Raw genomic sequence first — 18,940 nt, 5'->3', positions numbered from 1 at the left:
TGATCATTATACTTTAATTTATACCTCTGGAGCCACAATTTTTTTTTTATTAGTTCATATCCCCCAAATAGCTAATATCGAAGTTATTGAGTGTAAGAAGCATTAAAACATAGCCAAAATAAATTTAGATTCAGCCCGATTTTTGACTAAATTTTCAGAGAGACCCTTTTTTTTTTTTGCCATAGCTCTTTTAGAAAGAATTCTTTTTCTTAAAATTGATAATAATCCGAAATTTTTATTAATATTCAAAATTAATAAATAATTTTAAAATCTAAATCTCATGCAGAGGAATTTCGAAATCTGTCCAAACCGAATATTAAATTTCCAGTTTCATACAAACTTTCTGCAAAAAAAAGTTGCTGGTTCTAGGCATTTTGAAACCAGAAGAAAAAATTCAGGTTAAATCAAAAATTAGATTCTGTACGATGTATATGAATTTCAACGGTTTAAATTCATAATTCAAAATTAATCTGATAGTTTTTTGGATGTGTGCTTACATCCTAGTTTTGCTCGAGTTAGTTTACTGAGAATAAAAATAAGAAAAGATATCATAGTTCAAAACCCTAGTATACTGAGAAAGAAACAAAAACCCCTATTACCAAGTCTTACAACCAACCTTTGCTCCACATCCCTTGGAAACGACAAAGAAACAAAATGGCTTCTTTGTCAACTTACGCTCCGACTCTCCGCCTCTCCACCCATCTACCGACCATCTCTGCGTCCAGCGCAACCCCTTGCCGGAGATGGTGGCGCCACCGCTCGTCGGTCAGCTGTGCCTACTCTTCCTCTCCATTCGGCGCTCCAATGGAGACCGCTAAGATAAAAGTGATCGGAGTTGGTGGCGGTGGCAACAATGCTGTCAATCGCATGATTGGTAGTGGTCTCCAGGTTCTCTCTCTCTCTCTAAAAGGGAAATATTAATCTACTAAGCTACCGAGAATAGTTAATTCCCTAATTAGGTATTGGAATTCCGGAAAGTTACCTTTTCTCACTCAATTTAGCATTCTGTTTACTACATTATTCATGTTTTAGGTTTTGAGTACAGGTGCTCAAATTTAGCATTGCTGCCTCTCAATTTTAAAGTTATGTCTTTGTTATTAAGATCTAATTTTTACATCAATTAAGAACTAAATAATTTATGAGAATGAAAGTTAGAAGAAATTTTTTATGTGTATATTCATAGCATCTCTTTTTATGGTAGTAAATATAGAGCACAGCACAAACAACTATTTTACTCGGAAGGCATTAGTTATTGATTAATCTCTTTGATTTGTTTTTCCTGAATGTGTGTTTAAGTGTACCATTTTACAAGCTAATCAGGTGTTGATGTTATTTTCAATTTGAAAGTAAATTATGGATGTTCTAATGAACTATGTAGCACGGACATGGACATGTGTGTCTAGTACGACAACACGACACGACACATCATTTCTATTGAATTTCTATTGGAGCAAGAATGTGGGTATTCTGTCAGACACTTGCACAATACGTGTCCAACACGGATATAGCACTATAGAATTATTCATGCTGTAGAGCTAGCTAATAAGTTATAATTTGTTATGAACAAGTATTAAAATTTTGGATTGGAAGAGGAAATAGATTATGTAGAGCTTCTCTTTCTTTAGATTTTGTTGTTAAAATTTATCAAGGAGTTAAAATTTTGTATTTTTGCATTCAAGTTGTTATTTCTAATGCAATTTTAATTACAACAAAATTCATTTTGGCAATTTAATAGATCAATTAACTGCTACTTTTTTTGTGGACTTTGTGTTATTAGTGATATGTTGAATTTAAATGATACTTATTAATTTTAACCATCAATTATTTCTTTTGAGAAAAATTAATATCATTCTTTTTCTGCTATATTCATCTTCTCGGCTCACCTTATGCCTTAATTTTGTCTCCACTCCTGGACTGAACCAATATAGTCTTTTTGTTTTTATTTCGATATAGTTTCTGATGAAAACTTTATTTTCTGATAATTAAGGCTCAATCAATTCTGAAACAATAATAATAAAAAAACAATATTCTAAGGGGAAATAGTGATTTTCTTCTTTTTTTTGGCAGCAGGGGGGGGGGGCAGATGACATGTCTTCCTATCCAACAATCTGGATAGGATTTCCTCAGTACTTAGATAAGATTCAGTATGTAATGTAATTCTTGGTGTTAGATGTACTATACAAATAGGGACCATCGGGCTACTACTAACATTGGTGAAATTGTAGGGAGTGGAATTTTATGCAGTCAACACAGATTCACAAGCACTGGTGAACTCTCTAGCAAAGTATCCTCTCCAAATAGGCGAGCAGTTGACTCGTGGCCTAGGTACTTCTTTTAATAAGTTGTTTTTTTATGTTTATTTTACTGTGTTTTTCTTAACAAATCATTTCTATTCAAATTTTGTTTGAATTTAAGATGTATCAGTTCTGGTGAATAAAAGTGACTATCAGTTTCAGTTTGCTGCTTATTCTTTATACTTCTTGTTGGTTTAATTTTGCATTTTTGCAAGAGTATTGGTATGTTGAGTACAAGGGGTCTTATTTAGTGCCAAGCCCGACATGAAATCCTATCTGTAAATTGAACAGTTTTGACATTTCATGCATACTTTAAAAATCAAGGTGTCTGATTTTCTTAAAAAAAAAAGAGAACGGTTTCATCCTACTATACGTATTAAAAATATCATCCTTTGTTTGAAATAATTTTGATAACAGGTACAGGTGGCAACCCGTCATTGGGAGAGCAAGCTGCAGAGGAGTCAAAAGAAGTCATATCAAATGCACTGAAGGATTCAGATATGGTGTTTATTACAGCCGGTATGGGAGGTGGTACTGGGTCTGGTGCTGCTCCGGTTGTGGCACAGATAGCTAAGGAGGCTGGTTACCTAACCGTTGGTGTAGTCACTTATCCATTTAGCTTTGAGGGCCGTAAACGCTCTTTACAGGTAGTTAAAATACATGTCCATTAGATGTGCAATTTGTGCTTCTAACTTCAACACCATTGTGGTTCTTAACAAAGAATTATATGCTTATCATAACAACTGACATGAAAAGGAAATCTCATAAAAATTGGAAAATTACGGCTGTATATATTTTCTCCATCACTTAGATTGGTCTTGTTTAAAACATGGTGCAAATTGATAATCAATTGTCTATCAAAAAACAATAAAACTGAATAAATTGTTTGAGATATGACTAGTTTGAAATCAATTGTACCAAATTTGATTTACGGCCTATCTAAATGGGGAGAAGATATTTAAACGTCGTTGATTGTCAAATAAGTTTTCCTCATTTAACCCTTAATGAAGCCTCAGCTGAAGCACTTATATTATAGATCTCCATTTCTCCTGAGATTTAGTTGTGCAATTGGGCCTCAATTTACTTCAATTGTACTGCAATTTGCCCTTAATCCAGCAATAAGGTTTCATTCAAGTTGCATTATCTGCAATTGTTCTGCAAACAGTCCAATTTATTTTTCCTAAATAATTTGATCACCCAGTATTGATACTTCATCCATACATCGATTTGCCAGTATCAGACTTGTACAGGTACTAGGCAGATCTCTAACTTCTCAAAAAAAAAAAAATCAGTTTTTTCATTACTTGGTTGCAGAAGTATGCTAAAGTAGCACTAGTAAAGTCCTATCCATACTCAACTGAACTTTGTATTTTCTTTGGTTATATTTATCTTTCTTCAGGCACTAGAAGCGATAGAGAAGTTGCAGAAGAGCGTGGACACTCTAATAGTAATCCCTAACGACCGGCTTTTGGATGTAGTTGACGAAAATACCCCTCTCCAAGATGCCTTCCTCTTTGCTGATGATGTACTTCGCCAGGGTGTCCAGGGAATTTCTGATATTATCACTGTGAGGAGTATATACTATGTCACAAAAATAAGGCTACCATTTTTTACTTATAAAGGTTGTCAGATATTGATATCTGCAATAATGACTACCAGTTTGGTCAGTAAAACTAAATATGCATAAAAATCAGTAATGCGGGTGCATTGATACCTTTCTAATACAATAGGTATGGTACGTACCCATTAGATATCTGATTGCATTGATACCTCTAAAATTGGTCTTAAGTAGGAATTTGTTGCAGCCTGATGCTAGATATCTGATTGCATTAGTACCCATTATGTATATTACTGAACCTTGACTTGATCAATTACTGCGGTCATGTCACCCTAATTTTAATATACTCACTGTTACAATGACAGATACTTAAAACAGTTCCGTGATCAGAGTTGTTGGCAGTTAGAGTGGCATTTTTTTATTAACCAGGGCCGGACTCAATAACCCACCTATCAGGAATTTTTTTGTGTTTGACAGCACTAACTTTGTAATTGAAGAAGCCGTATTTTAAAAATTACAAAACACGACAGACCAACTTCTAATAATTATGGTCTTCATCAAATGAGGGCTGTACTTTGACGATGTGACCTTGAAATAGAATCCTGTTATATGTGTACTTGAGAGGAGCTACGTGTCTGGTTTCCTCAAGTTCAGCATAACAGCTAGTATAGGTTGGTGACAAAGACTTATCTAGTGAAGGCGACATAAGCATTAATGCAGATACAAGCTCTTACGATCCATTTGATATATTCTTCCTGTTAACAGTAATATAAGAAGCTACACAATTCTGTAATTTTGAAGACCATACTTTCAGTGCACAAACCTTATTTTTAACCTTGGCCATATTTTAAAAGTTGCTAACTCATGTTTTATAATTTTTAAACTTGGTATTTTGAATTGTTGTTGTTGTTGTTGGTATTTTTAAACTTGGTTGTTGTTGTTGGTATTTTGAATTGCTTATTTGGTCACTAATGTTTCCAAATAGAAGAGGTTCCTCACTTATCAGCATTCTGGCAATGTCAAATATGGTTATTGTATTAGCAGGCTTTCCAAAAGTGTAATATGTTCTGAAGATATATACAATTGAAAGTTGATATAACAATATTACTAGCATTAATTTGAACAAAGAATTAAAGACCCAGTTCGACTGACCTCCTAACATGTATTTCTTATGCAGATACCAGGGTTGGTAAATGTAGATTTTGCGGATGTAAAGGCAGTAATGAAGAATTCAGGCACAGCCATGCTGGGGGTTGGCGTGTCATCAAGCAAAAATAGGGCCCAGGAAGCAGCTGAACAGGCAACCCTTGCCCCTCTCATCGGTTCCTCTATCGAGGCCGCTACTGGTGTTGTGTACAACATCACTGGTGGCAAGGACATCACCTTGCAAGAGGTCAACAAAGTCTCTCAGGTTCAGTCTTCTCTCTTGCCTCTTCTTTCTCAGCTTTCTACTTCTCTTTTTACCTGCTTAGTTGCTTTACTGTATTTTACACTTGGTCCTTTTTTCTCACATTGAAAGGGTTGAACAAATTTTTGTTTCTTAAGAAGGGGAATAATTAAAGGTTAATCCTCAATTTAGGATTCAGTTTGATTTAGATATAGATGGGTAAAAACTAAAAATACGGGACCATAGTGATACAACTGAAACATTGAAAGACTAAAATGGAAACTCGTGGTGCTGAGGAGCATTCTTCCACTCTTTCATTTTTTTTCTTTAAGTCCCATCACTTCCATATATTTGCGTACATCTGCAGCATGAGAGATCTCTCCTCTCTGTCTGAATCATGCATAATATCACAAAGGCTTCTTTCTTAATATCTTTGAAAATGCAAAGTTACCCCTTTTTTTCTTCCTAAAGCAGATATAAGGAACACAATGGTTAGTGGGCATTATTTGAAGTAGATGGACGAGGGGTTATAGAGGATATTTTCATGTTCTGTTGGTTTCTTTCTTTTGTAAAGCTATGCATAGCATTCTTTTTACACAGAGATGGAGATGATGTTTCAACATGTTGCACATCTTAATTTTATTGTAATAAAATTACTTATTTTGTTAGGTGGTGACAAGCCTGGCTGATCCATCAGCAAATATAATTTTTGGGGCAGTTGTTGATGACCGGTATACGGGGGAGATTCATGTCACAATTATTGCCACCGGCTTCCCTCAGTCTTTCCAAAAGTCACTACTTGCTGACCCCAAGGGGGCCCGCTTGTCAGAGATCCAAGATGCAAAGTTAAGTGGGGCCCAGCCCGTTGGTGTGGCTAGCGGGCCGTCTACCCAACCTGCCCCTTCAAGGCTGCCTCGGAGGCTCTTTTTCTAATTTTTTGGTCTTTCCAACTGTTATATGCTTTTGGCAGTTTTTGTTGCGCATTAATTTTATAGGATGTGTTACTTTTACCCCCTTTTTTTGCTTACTTTTTTTTGGGTATTGTCTAGCAGTCTATAGAGCTTGTTGTAATGTTATGGATTTTACGGTTTAACCAAAGATTTCTAGTGCATATCGGCAGGCGTATGCTTTCTTGCACCAGTGAATAACCTGCCGTGTAGTAATATTCGGTCTATTCGGCCGAATATTAGGTCGAATATTCCTATTCGGTTGCAATCCGAATAGAAAATCTATATTCGGTTCGGATATGCAGCTTAGAGTATATTAACCATGATAAAAATATTGGTTTAGAATATATTAACAGTGGTTTATACCACATATTACCGTATACTTGTATATATATGAATTCTCATTTAAAATTCTCATATATAATATATATTCCCATATGCTTATACGGTATGCAGTGGTTTTTCGTATATCACATATATATAAACTGAATATTAAAACACCGAACCTGCTTGTGCTTTTGGCTGGACCAGATCTATGCATCACCAAATTTTGTGACGACCTTTTTGTGTCCAAATACCTGTTGGTTCCAGTACTAAATTAGTTGAGTTCACGTCCGCTGCCATGAATTATGAATATCAATATATCATAGTATATCACTGCTACTGTTATCTATAAAGTAAAATTGTTTTTCAAACCTTACAAGTTTTTTATTTCTTGTATCTTATTTATGCTTTTTAATTAAATACTGAGGTTATTACAAAATTTACAGCCTTCTACTTCCTAGTTCCCAATGCTTTCATGAATTTTGAACTATTTTTAAGAGCTCTAAACGAGCTGAGACTGGTGGACTCAGAGGAGAAATAAATTAATTGACAGTGGTTGAATGAAATTGAACCCTTTTTACCTTTTATCTCCTTCCCAAACCTTGTTTCACATAATTTTTGTTACAATCTTCAAAAATCTTTTTCTTTCGTCAAATCGGACGGTCAGGATCATTGAATGTACGTACCACAGAAGTTAATTTAATATATAATATCCTACAATCTGATATGAAGGATTTTGGGTCTGATGGTCTCATTTCAAACATTTGACTTCGGAATTTAATTAGAATAAAAAAAAAACGGAATTTTCTATTTAGTTTAGTCGCGTCAAAACATAAAGTACTCTTTATTTCTTTCTTAAAATTACATAAAAATTAACAGATAACGATATAAGAAAATCATCATCTCTAATGTTTTTTTCTTTTTCTTTTTCTTTTTTTTTGAGGAAATTTTTTCTATTTTTTTTTATTTTGGGTTTGCGAGGATTTGAAAAAATATTGTCGAAAAAGTTGTTTTAAGTGGTGGTCCCTAACTCTATTATTAATATTATTAAAGTTATACACTACTAGGGGTGTCAATGGCACCCTTTTATCCGTTTACCCGACCCGTACCGTATTCGATAAGACGGGTATGGGTAAGATTTTTTTTTCGTAAACTTATCGGGTACGGGTACGGGTAAAGATTTTTTTTCGTTATCAAAACGGGTAAGGGTACGGGTAGAGCCTATTTCGTACCCGTTACCCGATCGGGTAAATATATAAAAAAATTGTATATATTATATATCTTAATGAGCATAAAATTTATTAAATTTTCTAAGTTGAACAATTGACCATTTATGTAACTGTGTTAAACATAATCACCGTTAAAGTACTTGAACAATTGACCATCTTGCTTTTATTTGCATACCTGATTTTTTTAATTAAAGAACAGAGATATTTTTTTTTTTAAAATTTGTGTTTTGATAAAAATCAATATAGTTAGAATTAATTTTCATATTATTAGTGTGATTATATATGTGACAAATAAATGTGTCTTAGTGTTTTATTTAATAAATAATAAAAATAATTATTATACAAGTATTAACCGTTATTTACCCGCTACCGTTTCGTTATCCGACAACTATAACGGGTAAGGGTAGGGTACGGGTAAGGCAATTTGTAACGGGTAAGGGTAGGGTACGGATAAGGATAATTTGTGACGGGTACGGGTATAAAAATGCTTCCACCCGACCCTTACCGTACCCGTTGACACCCCTATACACTACGTTATATATATATACTTGTATAATATAATTTATCAGGCTTAGAGAATTTGAGTCTTATTGGTCTGCTGGACAATTGGATGAACAAGCCTTGGCTTTGATTATAATATTAATATATCAAAGGCAGATCCAGAAAAATATCGAATTGGATTTAAATAGCTAATCAGATTTAAATCCATTAACTAATTAGATACTCGAAAAAACAATGCTTTGACTTATATTTTTTAATGCAACTTATAATTCTAATTATCAATCATAATTCAAAAAAATTATTTTAATTTTAACACTAAACTTAATCTGAATTACAAATCAAACATCCAGAGAGGACAAAGTCGATCAGTGCCGATAGATCACCACTAAAACTTAAAATCCAGAAAGAGACGGATGCCCCTCTCTGTTACATGCTGGGTCCACCCGAAATAGTATCCTCTGTGGAGTCATTCCGTGTGGAGCTTTTAATCTGGTCCGTTCATTTCGGATCGGACGGAACAGATCAGATCTTGCCCGAATTGAAAAAATTCTCAAAATTTGCAAAGCTTTCAATCTTGTCCGTCTAATCTGAAACGAACAAACCAAATTAAAAGCTCCGCACAGAACGACTCTGCAGAGGATACGCTTCCGGGTCCACCCCTGATCAAAGCCAGTATAAAATGAGCTATGTGCATGCAACTAAAGCTCAGGTTGTTCGACATGCATGCATATATATATTCTATATTTAATTATCTCAACACATAATTAGGTATAAAGGACGGTTTGTCACCATGTACTAATCCTAAATTTGGGGTATAATTAATAATCATCAGAGCTTAACTTATTGTATACACAACATAGGCTGTGTTTTCAACTCAAATATATATATACGTGCATGCAACTCCATTTCTTAGTTCCGGCAAAAATTGATTTTATTTAATTTTCTCTCTTTTTTCAGCATTTTCTATCAATTAATTAATTCATCGCTGGTCAGAGGATGATAAAATAATAAATTTCTTCACTGTTAAATAAATTAAGGATTCTTTTACGTGTTATAATATAAGAATAATTTAATCATTGACAAAGTTTTCTTTTAACAATTCTAGAAAGAATCCAGGTCCTTCCAATGGCGAATATTAGAATCAAAATTGTTAAATTCGTTACCATAATCAATCACAAATTGTTGTTCATTTGTTGATCATATGGTTAGAATATTTTTCTTTTTCTTTTTAAACATGGTGCGCAGAACTTGAATTGCTCTCCTCCTCCAGAATAAATTATACTGCTCATATTTACTATTGTGATCAAAATTTAATTTTCTTGAAATTACTAAATTATGAATTATTGTCACACTAATAAGACAATAAGCAAAAAAAAATTGAACAATGTGTATAGTGATTCGAATATTAAAAAAAATTGCAATGTAACACTAATAGAAAATAATTTATTATAAGAGTAAGGCTATGGTAATTTGCAATGCACAAAATGATCTGTATTATAAATTTATATTTTTGTTTTCATTCAAACAGTCAATTCAAACCACTTAATATGATCTTCATATAAAAATATACTTATAGACCAAATTTTTACATTTTTAAGAATTTATTATTATTATTATTATTTAAATAAGTAGAAAATTTCTTGAATCAAAATATTCTGAACTATTTGAAAATAGTGATTATCTATTTATCTAAAGAAATAGTAAAAAATCTAAAAAAATATATAATTTGATTTTCAAGTATATTTTTATATCTTATTAAACCGTTTGAATCAATTATTTGAACTTTAAAAATAAAGATACATATTCATAAAGGAATTGGATTTTATCCAAAGGGCTTTGGACAAAATCTCATCAAAAGCTGAACATTACCATTTTATTTGCTTTAAGATTCATGCCAACATATTTAAAATTTAATAACTCTGAATGACTCCGTAAATCTAAACCATCCGTGTAAATTTTAACACAAATCGGACAGTTTACAACTGACTTTGAATGAATTTTTGTCCAAAACCTTTTGAACAAAAACTAAACCCATTCATAAAACGGATCTATCTATATCTATGCATTACACAGTAAATAAAATAGCCACACTCTTTATTGCAATGTAATTGGCATGTAGCAATTTGGCTACGCAAAGACCTAATATACAAGTCCAACTACCTTGAGTTAATTTTTTTTATATATATATATATAATATCCTGATAATTGTTATCATTATTTTTTATGAAATGAACCTGCTTATAAAATGTAGGTGCAAGTGTGAAACTTAGCAACATCTCCACAATACATATAACATTATATATAACAAAATATCAAAACGCAACCTTTTGATTATAACCATGGCACCATTAATGGCGAAACAGCATTACATCAAACCCACATCCCAAAAATTCTTCTCATTTGTTCTCCTCATCCTCTCCTTCCTCTTAACCCTTGCTCTCATCTCTTTCTTTATTTCTAGCTTCCTTTTTGTGAATTTGACCAGAACCATGTGCACACCTGTTAATTTTACCAAACCATCATGTACCGGTCGTTACATATATGTTCAAAAGTTGCCGGAGCGGTTCAACTTGGGTCTTGTTCGAGAATGCTATAATCTTTCGTGTTGGTCCGACATGTGTCCGCTTGTCGACAATTACGGCTTTGGGCAACTGCTAACCGACAATAGTGGCACGCTTGTTCCTGCCGGTGTATGGTAAGCAGCTACAACCGCTGTTTGTAATTTTTTTTTCTCCAACATTCATGTTTTAAGTTCACAAGATCCCTTGTTCTCTTTGGTTTCATGATCAATCCTGTAGGATTAATGGAAGTCATGAATCACAACGTGTCAATAAAAAGTTTTTTTTGAGGAAAATGTGTTAATTAAAAAGTTGAATTAATCCATAACATATGAACTGTGCTCTATTACAGTTTTAATCCTATAATTTATAGTAGTCAAGCATTTTCCATATATAAATGTAAATTGGGCTTTGCTTTTAGGATGAAAGTTTGATCTTTTGATTAACAGGTACGGTAGCGACCAATTCACGCTAGAAATTATCTTCCACAACCGCATGATGCGGTATGATTGTCTGACTGACAACCCTGCTGAAGCCACTGCTATATATTTACCGTACTACGCTGCTCTTGACATAGGCCGGCACCTATGGAATCAAACTATAGAGGTGCGTGATGATTTGATGAATGAAATGCTTCAGTGGCTGAGATCGAGCCCCGTATGGGCGGTACGAGGCGGTCGGGACCATTTCACTGTGGTGGGTCGGCCCACATGGGATATGCAGCGCAAAAAGGACCATGATTCATATTGGGGCGGCAAGTTCATGCGTGTACCAGAGACCAAGAACATGACAGTGCTTATTGTCGAGGCCTGTATTCCGGAGTACATGTCAAACACAACACACAGTAACGAGATCGGTATTCCATTCCCTACGTACTTCCATCCTTCGAAGATGAGTGATATAATTGCATGGCAGGAGAAGATACGGCATATCACAAGGCCGCACCTCTTTTCTTTTACCGGGGCCAGGCGAAAGAATCATACTGCATCAGCAATCAGAGATCAGGTCATTGAACAGTGTCTTGAGTCGGCGCCGAGGTGTAAATTGTTTGAGTGCGGGATCTACGGAGGAAAATGCCGGTCACCTGTTAGTGTAATGACCCTTTTTCAAAACTCAATCTTTTGCATGCAACCTAGAGGTGATTCGTATACTCGTAGGTCGACATTTGATTCAATGCTTGCGGGATGTATACCGGTGTTTTTTCACCACAACTCAGCGCATGAGCAGTATAAGTGGCATCTACCAAGAGATCATACAAAATATTCAGTGTACATACCAGAGGATGCGGTACGAAACGGAACGGTGAAGATCGAGGATGTGCTGCTCGCCTATAGTGCTGAGCAAATCGAAAATATGAGAGGAGAGATTATAAACATGATTCCAAAGCTAGTGTATAATGATCCAAGATACAAGGTAGAAGGTATAAGAGATGCTTTTGATGTGTCTGTTGATTCAGTGATTGATAGAATTAGGTGGATTAGAGATGAATCAGGTTGGTGAATTCATTCATTTTTATGGGTTTAGTTTCAAATGGTGTAAATTTTGACTTCATATCATGATTAGTTATCCGTGAATATTTTATTTATGACATTGTTTTCCCTTTTCTTGGGATCATTTTGATGGTTACAGAAGAGAATTATATATGTAAACTCCATTTATTTTAATACAATTATAGTAAATAAATGTAATCTTTTTTATGTTAATAGATTGAAACGAAAATTTCAGAGAACTTAGACCCCAGGTACCGCACATTCATTTTCATTTTCCTTTTTGTGATTGCTGCTTCTCTAGTTGCCATAAAATGAGAGGAATGATGCAAATGTTCTGTAATTTGCGTGTGAAACCGGTATTAAATCATTGCTTATTCCATTTTATACTTCATATATTGGAATCATGCATAAGCGAGTAAAAACGAATTTTAAAAAAAAAAAATTCTTACGCAAGAATTTATCACTAGAACGATAAATAAACCACAAAATATTCAAGAAACTACTACTAGAGGATCAAATATAGCTCTCTAATACTTTTCGGAGCGAGAGACTGGTTTTAGGCCACCTTGTTTATTTCTCTTACACTTACCCTAAGAGATGATTTTGTCATTAAACTAAACGTGATTAAATGTCAAGAAAGTTATTTGTTGGCGTGTCAAAAAGAAGTTGCTGGTATGGGCAATACATTGCCAAATATCAAATCTGAAGGAAAAATGCATGTCATAATCAACAGAGTTACATTTTGAATAGACAAATCTCAAGTTAACTTTTATTAATCTAGAAGCAAAATCACATTGCGTGCAAATTTACCTCGATTCTCCGAAGCACATGGATATTAGAACGCTCTATGAATTGATTAACATAAAAGAACAGTACATTCGGGCATCTTCATATAAAACATTCTGGTCACAAAGTTCAGCGGGAACCCTAATTTTATGTAGGAGCAAACCTAACAATTGCAAAATTTCACACACATTCAGAATTTATTCCGAACTTTCAGCTGGTGATTTCGTGACGCCAACTTCTGCCGGACGTAAGACCCGCTCATGCAACATATAACCATTCTGCAGTAGTAAAAATATGCAAGAAAATTGTTAGCAAAGAGCAAAGTCAGAATAAAAGTTCCTATTACCACTACCACCAATACGGTTACTATATCCGTATATCCTATTGCTCCGCTATTAAGGGTACCAATATTTAAGATTGCAACAGACCACTTGTAAGTGCCTTTTATTATTAATACAATTGTTAATGGGCAGCCTGCCTACTAACCTTCAGAAAAAAAATATATATATATTGCAACAGACCAACATCAGACTAAAAATGTGAAAGTAAAAGCAATTGTACCTTGAGAACAACAGCTACAGTTCCAGGTGGTTTAGAAGGGTCAGGAACTTCAAAAACTGCATTATGCCTATGTGGATCGAACGTCTCATTTTCTGCACTGTACTTCTCCACCCCAAATTTCTTAAATACCTATTGCACAGGAAAGCATATAAATAGGATGCAGAAATATTTGCAAGTCTTATTAAATGGTAGGGAAATATAATCGGTGTTTAGTTGCATAAAGAAGGTAAATTGAGGCCAACTCATTTGAATTGGAGTTTCATAGCACTCGAAAAGAAAATGTATTAAATAGAATGCTACATTTAGAATGGAGAGTTAAGTGCAGTTCTAATTTGGCCCAGTTTGGGCATGGATCATTTGAATGAAGTTCACCATGTTAAATTGGGGACTGCAAAATGGTCACTTGTGTAAACCAGTACAGACACAATGCACAGAACCAAGATTTATTACAAAATGAAATAGGAGGAAATTATGGAATATACCTCAGACAGTTGTTTCTGAGTCATCTCAACACCTTCCAATAAGGTTTTAAGAAGTGGGGCAGCCTTGTCAGATTCATTTTCATCGATTTTTGCAAAACTCTCCTTTACAACTGAGGAAGCTCTCTCCAGATTGTCCGCTACATCTAATAAGCTCTTTGCAAAGCTCTACAATTTAAGAATGCCATCCAACATAACAATATTAAATCTTCTATACCCAGAATAGAATCGTAATGATGAAGAAAATTTGTAGTTGAAAAATATTTTTTAATCAATATATATACACAGTTGACTGTTTCCAACTGGGTGTTACAGTTTCAAAATTTCTGCATAGTATCATATATCAATCACCAATTTTTGTATGTACAAGTAACAGTCAAAACTTTTCTGGCTCATTTTCAATTGTGAAAAAACTGGTAGAACACATTTTCTTCTGAAAAGGAAAAAAATCTTGCCCCCATCATTTTGGCATTAGCTTTCAGTAAATAGCTTGATAAACAGTAGAGAAACCTCAAATTCAAGGAAACATCTTAAATCATTCTAGCTTGGTTTTCAGATCAATCCCACTAGAGACCAAAAAAGGAGGGAAAACACGCTTCACTAAAGGTAGTATAAAATTATTAAAATCTAATTACGGATCATATTATATAAAGCTGTCCCTTGGCAAGCATCTCAAAGAACAGGGAATGCTAGTCACACTTGCAACAATTGAAAGCAAACATAGTAGAAGCTATTCAAAAAACTAAAAAAAGAAATAGAAATAGAAATCCTAAAGAGAGAGAACCTGAATGGCAAATTTCTTAGAATTCTCAGCCTCTCTTTTAGTCCGGCTCATCACATTCTCCATCTCAGCATAACCCCTTATGAGTTTATCTTTCATTGTTTCAAACTCCTTTTGTTTTTGTTCTAGCAACTCATCTTTCTCTACTAACAGCTTCACTAAATCTTCCCTTGACAACTCAGGCTCATTGTCTGTTTAAGAACACTAATCAGTCTCAAGCATACTAAAAACCAGAACTAGTACCAGTCATGTCTTGCAGAAAAAGTTTGCAGAAGTTGCTGACCCTACTCAACATGTTTATTGGGTCCAGTCCATCCAAATTCGGATCCCCCCGGGTACCTGAGGTGCAATAAGTAAATCTGAACCGTTCTTTTTAGTTGGCACGAATCTCAAAGTGGACCCCCTATAGTTTCTATAGGCACCGGATTGAGTTTGATCCGGCTGGGATTAATTGGGCCGTCCATTTATTTAAATTGCACCTCAGGTACCTGGGGGGATACGGACCCATCCATCCAACCAAAACTGTCTACACTTGATTTTTATTTTAATAACCAAATTTAAACTATCAGTTCGCCAAATTTTCAATAGAAAAGCCACAATAAGAAAAAACCAATACAAAATCTGCATCCAAAAAACGTCCAAATTTGGAAAATTGCAACACCAATCCATTGTATTAATTGTAAAACAGAACGATCCCTTGTATCAATAGTTAGCAGGTCAGGTCCAGAGTCAGTATTACTGTATCTTGATAGCCACCTTAATATTGAGGCATAATAGGCAAGCTTCTTTAAAGGTACCACACCACCAAGGTAGTGTACCAACAGGCCCTTATTTAGATGCAACAAAGCTCAGACTAGGGCTATTGTATGAATATATCACCATTTTTGTTTAGTGGTTAATAATATGATTCACTGATGTTGCACTTCACAAAATTTACCGACTGGTGTACAGGATCATCACAGAACCTCATTATTGTTACCAAATCATTAGTACTTTTTCAATTGTCAACCTACTAACCTGATTTTTACTGCTACCTGACAACATGAAGAGAGTACCAGAATAAACTAATGAAAAATAAATTATAGGTCTATAATAGCAAATATAGTGGCTTTTAGCTGGAGTTAACTAAATAATTCAAAATGGTTCCATAAATTCATGTCTATGACCCTGACAAATTAGCTAATGTCAGTTACATCGTATGCCATTAAGTTCCCTGAATAAATTAACTTATTCCTACATATCAGAGAATGGGTAAATATGAATAGATAAACTTTAAGGGAAGAAATATGGCAATACTACAAACTTTCACAAAAGCATGAAATATGACCTGAGTCTGTTGCTTCTTCAACCTTGGCCGAATCCTTTTCTAAGGACTCTTTCGCAATTTCATCTGACGACTCTTTCCCCTTTCTGTTTTCTGCTGATGAATTAGATTCAGGCGATGCTGTAGATGAAAACCCTAATCTGTGGAACGTTCCGTTTAGAAGAGCTGAAATGCTTGAGAACTGATTTACTGGTACCTGTATCCATACATAATCCCATTAGGATCTGATAGCAAAAGCATGAGACTTGTAACACTGGTTAAATTTTCATCCAGTTAGTGGAAGCATGTTAGTAAAGCAGAGACAAAGCAATGTTTCATATATCGAGACCCCCTTGTTTATTTCATAGAATATTTTCCTACTTTGCATATTAGGAAATTGATTAGGCTACACTAAAGACTACAACTTATAAAATTTTCTTATATATTTTATTTGCAGCTCAGATAAAACCACAAATCTTTCAAAAGAATACTAGAAAATGTAATCACATAGCATGATCCTATTTTGCAATAATGAACGTAAAGGGAAACAGAATGCAAGCTAAAGACTTCTCATCTCAAGTTTGTTAAACTCAAGCTACCAAAACCATAAATCCAGAAAGAAAAAAAAAAACTTGGAAAGACATATAGGCAAAACCCCAAGTAGTCAATATACTAAAATTAAGAGCCAAGATGAGCATTGAAAATTTTGACCTTGATCGGAGACGAAGAGACGAGGTCGGAACCGAATAGCCGTGGTTCGGGCCGAGAGGAGATCAGTCGGTTGACAGCCAAGGAACTGTTCCTAGAGATTCGTGCCAAGATTACTCTAGAAGCCATGGAGACTTCTCCCGGTTTCAAACAAGAGAGAGGGGAGGCAGTGAGCGGCTAGAAAAGGGCTTGTTCAACAAGAAATGGAGAGGACACGAAGAGGGCTTATGGGGAGGTGGCCGTGGCCAGGTGGGGGGTTTAGAGCTGAAAGACTAATTTACCCTCATTTACTCGCTACACCTCAGTCTTGCGGTGGGGAGAAGGATGGGTTTTTACATGGGCCGCATGGCCCATTTTAGCCTGCTTCTGATCCAGCTCAGAATTTATGGAAATGCTGAACTCCGTTATCTTTTTAAACTTTTGAATAAAGATTAGAGATGTTACGTAATTATTTAATATTTACAAGAATTTTTTTTTGAGTGAGTCTATGGTAGTATGCATATCACGGGTTATCGTGTTACAGCTCTATATTTGAGTTTTCAAATTCTAACGGTTGATCCGAATCGTTCATCTTGTTCTTCATATTAATATGTATTTGGAGACCAAATTTTATATTTTTTGAAAAAATTTTATATTTTTTGAAAAAATTTTACTATTTTTTTTAGATATTTAGAAAATCACTTGATCTGAAAATTCTGGACCATCCAAAAACAGTGATTTTCAATAAATCTAAAAAAATAGTAAAAATTTTTCAAAAAATATAAAATTTGGTCTCCAAACACATATTAATATGGAGAACAAGATGAACGGTTCGGATCGACCGTTAGGATTTGAAAACTCAAATATAGAGCCGTAGCACGGTAACAAATCGTAATATGCATAGTACCAGAGACTCACTCTTTTTTTTTTATCTGAATTTCAAACGTGTGATATTTATTATACAGAGTGTTGTTTTAGTTACTAAATCAGAGTCTGGTTTTCTATGTACAGCAAGAAAATGTACTAAAGAAAAAAAAACACATCTATTTTATTTCTGAGTTAAAACAGTAGGGGGTGATTGGCCGAAATTTTTATTAATAGAAAATTAATTAAATAAATATCAATAATGAAGAAAGAATCTAAGTTTTTTCGAGATACAGGAAAAACGTGATAGTTTATAACGTCCTCTAGATATGAATTCCCGTAAAAAAGAATATAGAACCTTGTACATTCACTATCCTCAGAGGATATGGATTCCCTCAAAATTTGTTGGACGTGATACTCTATCACGTTTAGTATTTTTTTTAGTTAATTAATAAGTGCGGTGATTAGTTTATCGCTAATCAGACCGTAATAGTCTATAAAGTGCAGACGACGTTATAAACTATCACGTTTTTCCTATATCTCGAAAAAACTCAAATACGTTCTCCATTATTGATATTTATTTAATTAATTTTCTATTAATAAAAATTTCGGGGTGATTGGAGGTAATTCTTCTATTCATTTTTTTAAGATTTATTCTGTCCTTAACTTAGAGGGTAAGAAATTTAAACTATTCTCGTTTCTTTCTTAATTGTAGATGCAATAAAAAATGTGGTTTAAATGCACATATTGTGTTAGAAACATAGTAATAAGGTTCACAAATAATTTATGAATACTTTGTTTTCAACATTTTTTGAATGAAAATGCGAATTAAACGGATTTACTATTTTTCTCGAACTTTTGAATTATTCACGAATTTACAAATATTATAAATTATTTTCGAATTATTTGCATAACTGATTTTTCTGTCTTAAGATTTCAAAATTTTAATGTAGTTACAAGTATTATGTATGAATAATTTATTTTTTTAACTATTTTGGTTATATCTAAATCATGAATTTTAGATCTCTTCAAATTATTTCTAAATTATTTAATTGTCATTGTGCTTTGGAGAAGCACAACAAATATTCACAATGATGTGATAAACCAATAAGATCATGTCAACAAAAGTAATATTGTCTAATATTAGAGTACAATATAATGTTATTTTGTTTAGTAAAATAGTTAAGACAT

The 18,940-nt window shown here is 34.0% G+C and overlaps 3 protein-coding genes across 3 annotated transcripts; 2 read left to right on the top strand and 1 right to left on the bottom strand.

The window, feature by feature from the left end:
- The first annotated feature begins 571 nt into the window (after positions 1–571).
- On the top strand, positions 572–6,376 carry FTSZ1-1 (homolog of bacterial cytokinesis Z-ring protein FTSZ 1-1). The gene is made up of 6 exons (XM_078320185.1): positions 572–888; positions 2,226–2,325; positions 2,712–2,941; positions 3,694–3,861; positions 5,030–5,263; positions 5,909–6,376. Exons 1-6 carry the CDS (start codon positions 655–657, stop codon positions 6,170–6,172), a joined length of 1,230 nt encoding a protein of 409 aa, XP_078176311.1. The 5' UTR covers positions 572–654; the 3' UTR covers positions 6,173–6,376.
- A 4,203-nt stretch (positions 6,377–10,579) lies between these two features.
- LOC144569816 (xyloglucan galactosyltransferase KATAMARI1 homolog) lies at positions 10,580–12,298 on the top strand. Its single transcript, XM_078320290.1, has 2 exons — positions 10,580–10,935; positions 11,248–12,298. Exons 1-2 carry the CDS (start codon positions 10,580–10,582, stop codon positions 12,296–12,298), a joined length of 1,407 nt encoding a protein of 468 aa, XP_078176416.1.
- A 713-nt stretch (positions 12,299–13,011) lies between these two features.
- On the bottom strand, positions 13,012–17,183 carry LOC144569450 (grpE protein homolog 2, mitochondrial-like). The gene is made up of 6 exons (XM_078319802.1): positions 16,910–17,183; positions 16,223–16,415; positions 14,899–15,086; positions 14,118–14,282; positions 13,636–13,764; positions 13,012–13,352 (listed from the first exon to the last, which is right to left on the bottom strand). Exons 1-6 carry the CDS (start codon positions 17,033–17,035, stop codon positions 13,272–13,274), a joined length of 882 nt encoding a protein of 293 aa, XP_078175928.1. The 5' UTR covers positions 17,036–17,183; the 3' UTR covers positions 13,012–13,271.
- Positions 17,184–18,940: the final 1,757 nt, after the last annotated feature.

The sequence above is a fragment of the Carex rostrata genome, chromosome 18 (genome assembly GCF_964058835.1).
Source record: "Carex rostrata chromosome 18, lpCarRost1.2, whole genome shotgun sequence".
NCBI classification, from domain to species: Eukaryota; Viridiplantae; Streptophyta; class Magnoliopsida; order Poales; family Cyperaceae; genus Carex; species Carex rostrata.
Note: the sequence above shows the minus strand (reverse complement) of the source record. Positions and strands in the feature narration are given on the sequence as shown.

What these genes read in the sequence shown, in the direction of transcription:
- FTSZ1-1 (XM_078320185.1), top strand. Translation starts at nt 655, where the DNA reads ATGGCTTCTTTGTCAACTTACGCTCCGACTCTCCGCCTCTCCACCCAT. An exon ending in GCAGTTGACTCGTGGCCTAG is followed by an intron (nt 2,326 to 2,711) that starts GTACTTCTTTTA and finishes TTTTGATAACAG; the next exon opens with GTACAGGTGGCAACCCGTCA. An exon ending in AGGTCAACAAAGTCTCTCAG is followed by an intron (nt 5,264 to 5,908) that starts GTTCAGTCTTCT and finishes TTATTTTGTTAG; the next exon opens with GTGGTGACAAGCCTGGCTGA.
- LOC144569816 (XM_078320290.1), top strand. Translation starts at nt 10,580, where the DNA reads ATGGCACCATTAATGGCGAAACAGCATTACATCAAACCCACATCCCAA. An exon ending in CTTGTTCCTGCCGGTGTATG is followed by an intron (nt 10,936 to 11,247) that starts GTAAGCAGCTAC and finishes TTTGATTAACAG; the next exon opens with GTACGGTAGCGACCAATTCA.
- LOC144569450 (XM_078319802.1), bottom strand. Translation starts at nt 17,035, where the DNA reads ATGGCTTCTAGAGTAATCTTGGCACGAATCTCTAGGAACAGTTCCTTG. An exon ending in TCTCTTCGTCTCCGATCAAG is followed by an intron (nt 16,416 to 16,909) that starts GTCAAAATTTTC and finishes GTATGGATACAG; the next exon opens with GTACCAGTAAATCAGTTCTC. An exon ending in CTCAGAAACAACTGTCTGAG is followed by an intron (nt 13,765 to 14,117) that starts GTATATTCCATA and finishes CCTGTGCAATAG; the next exon opens with GTATTTAAGAAATTTGGGGT.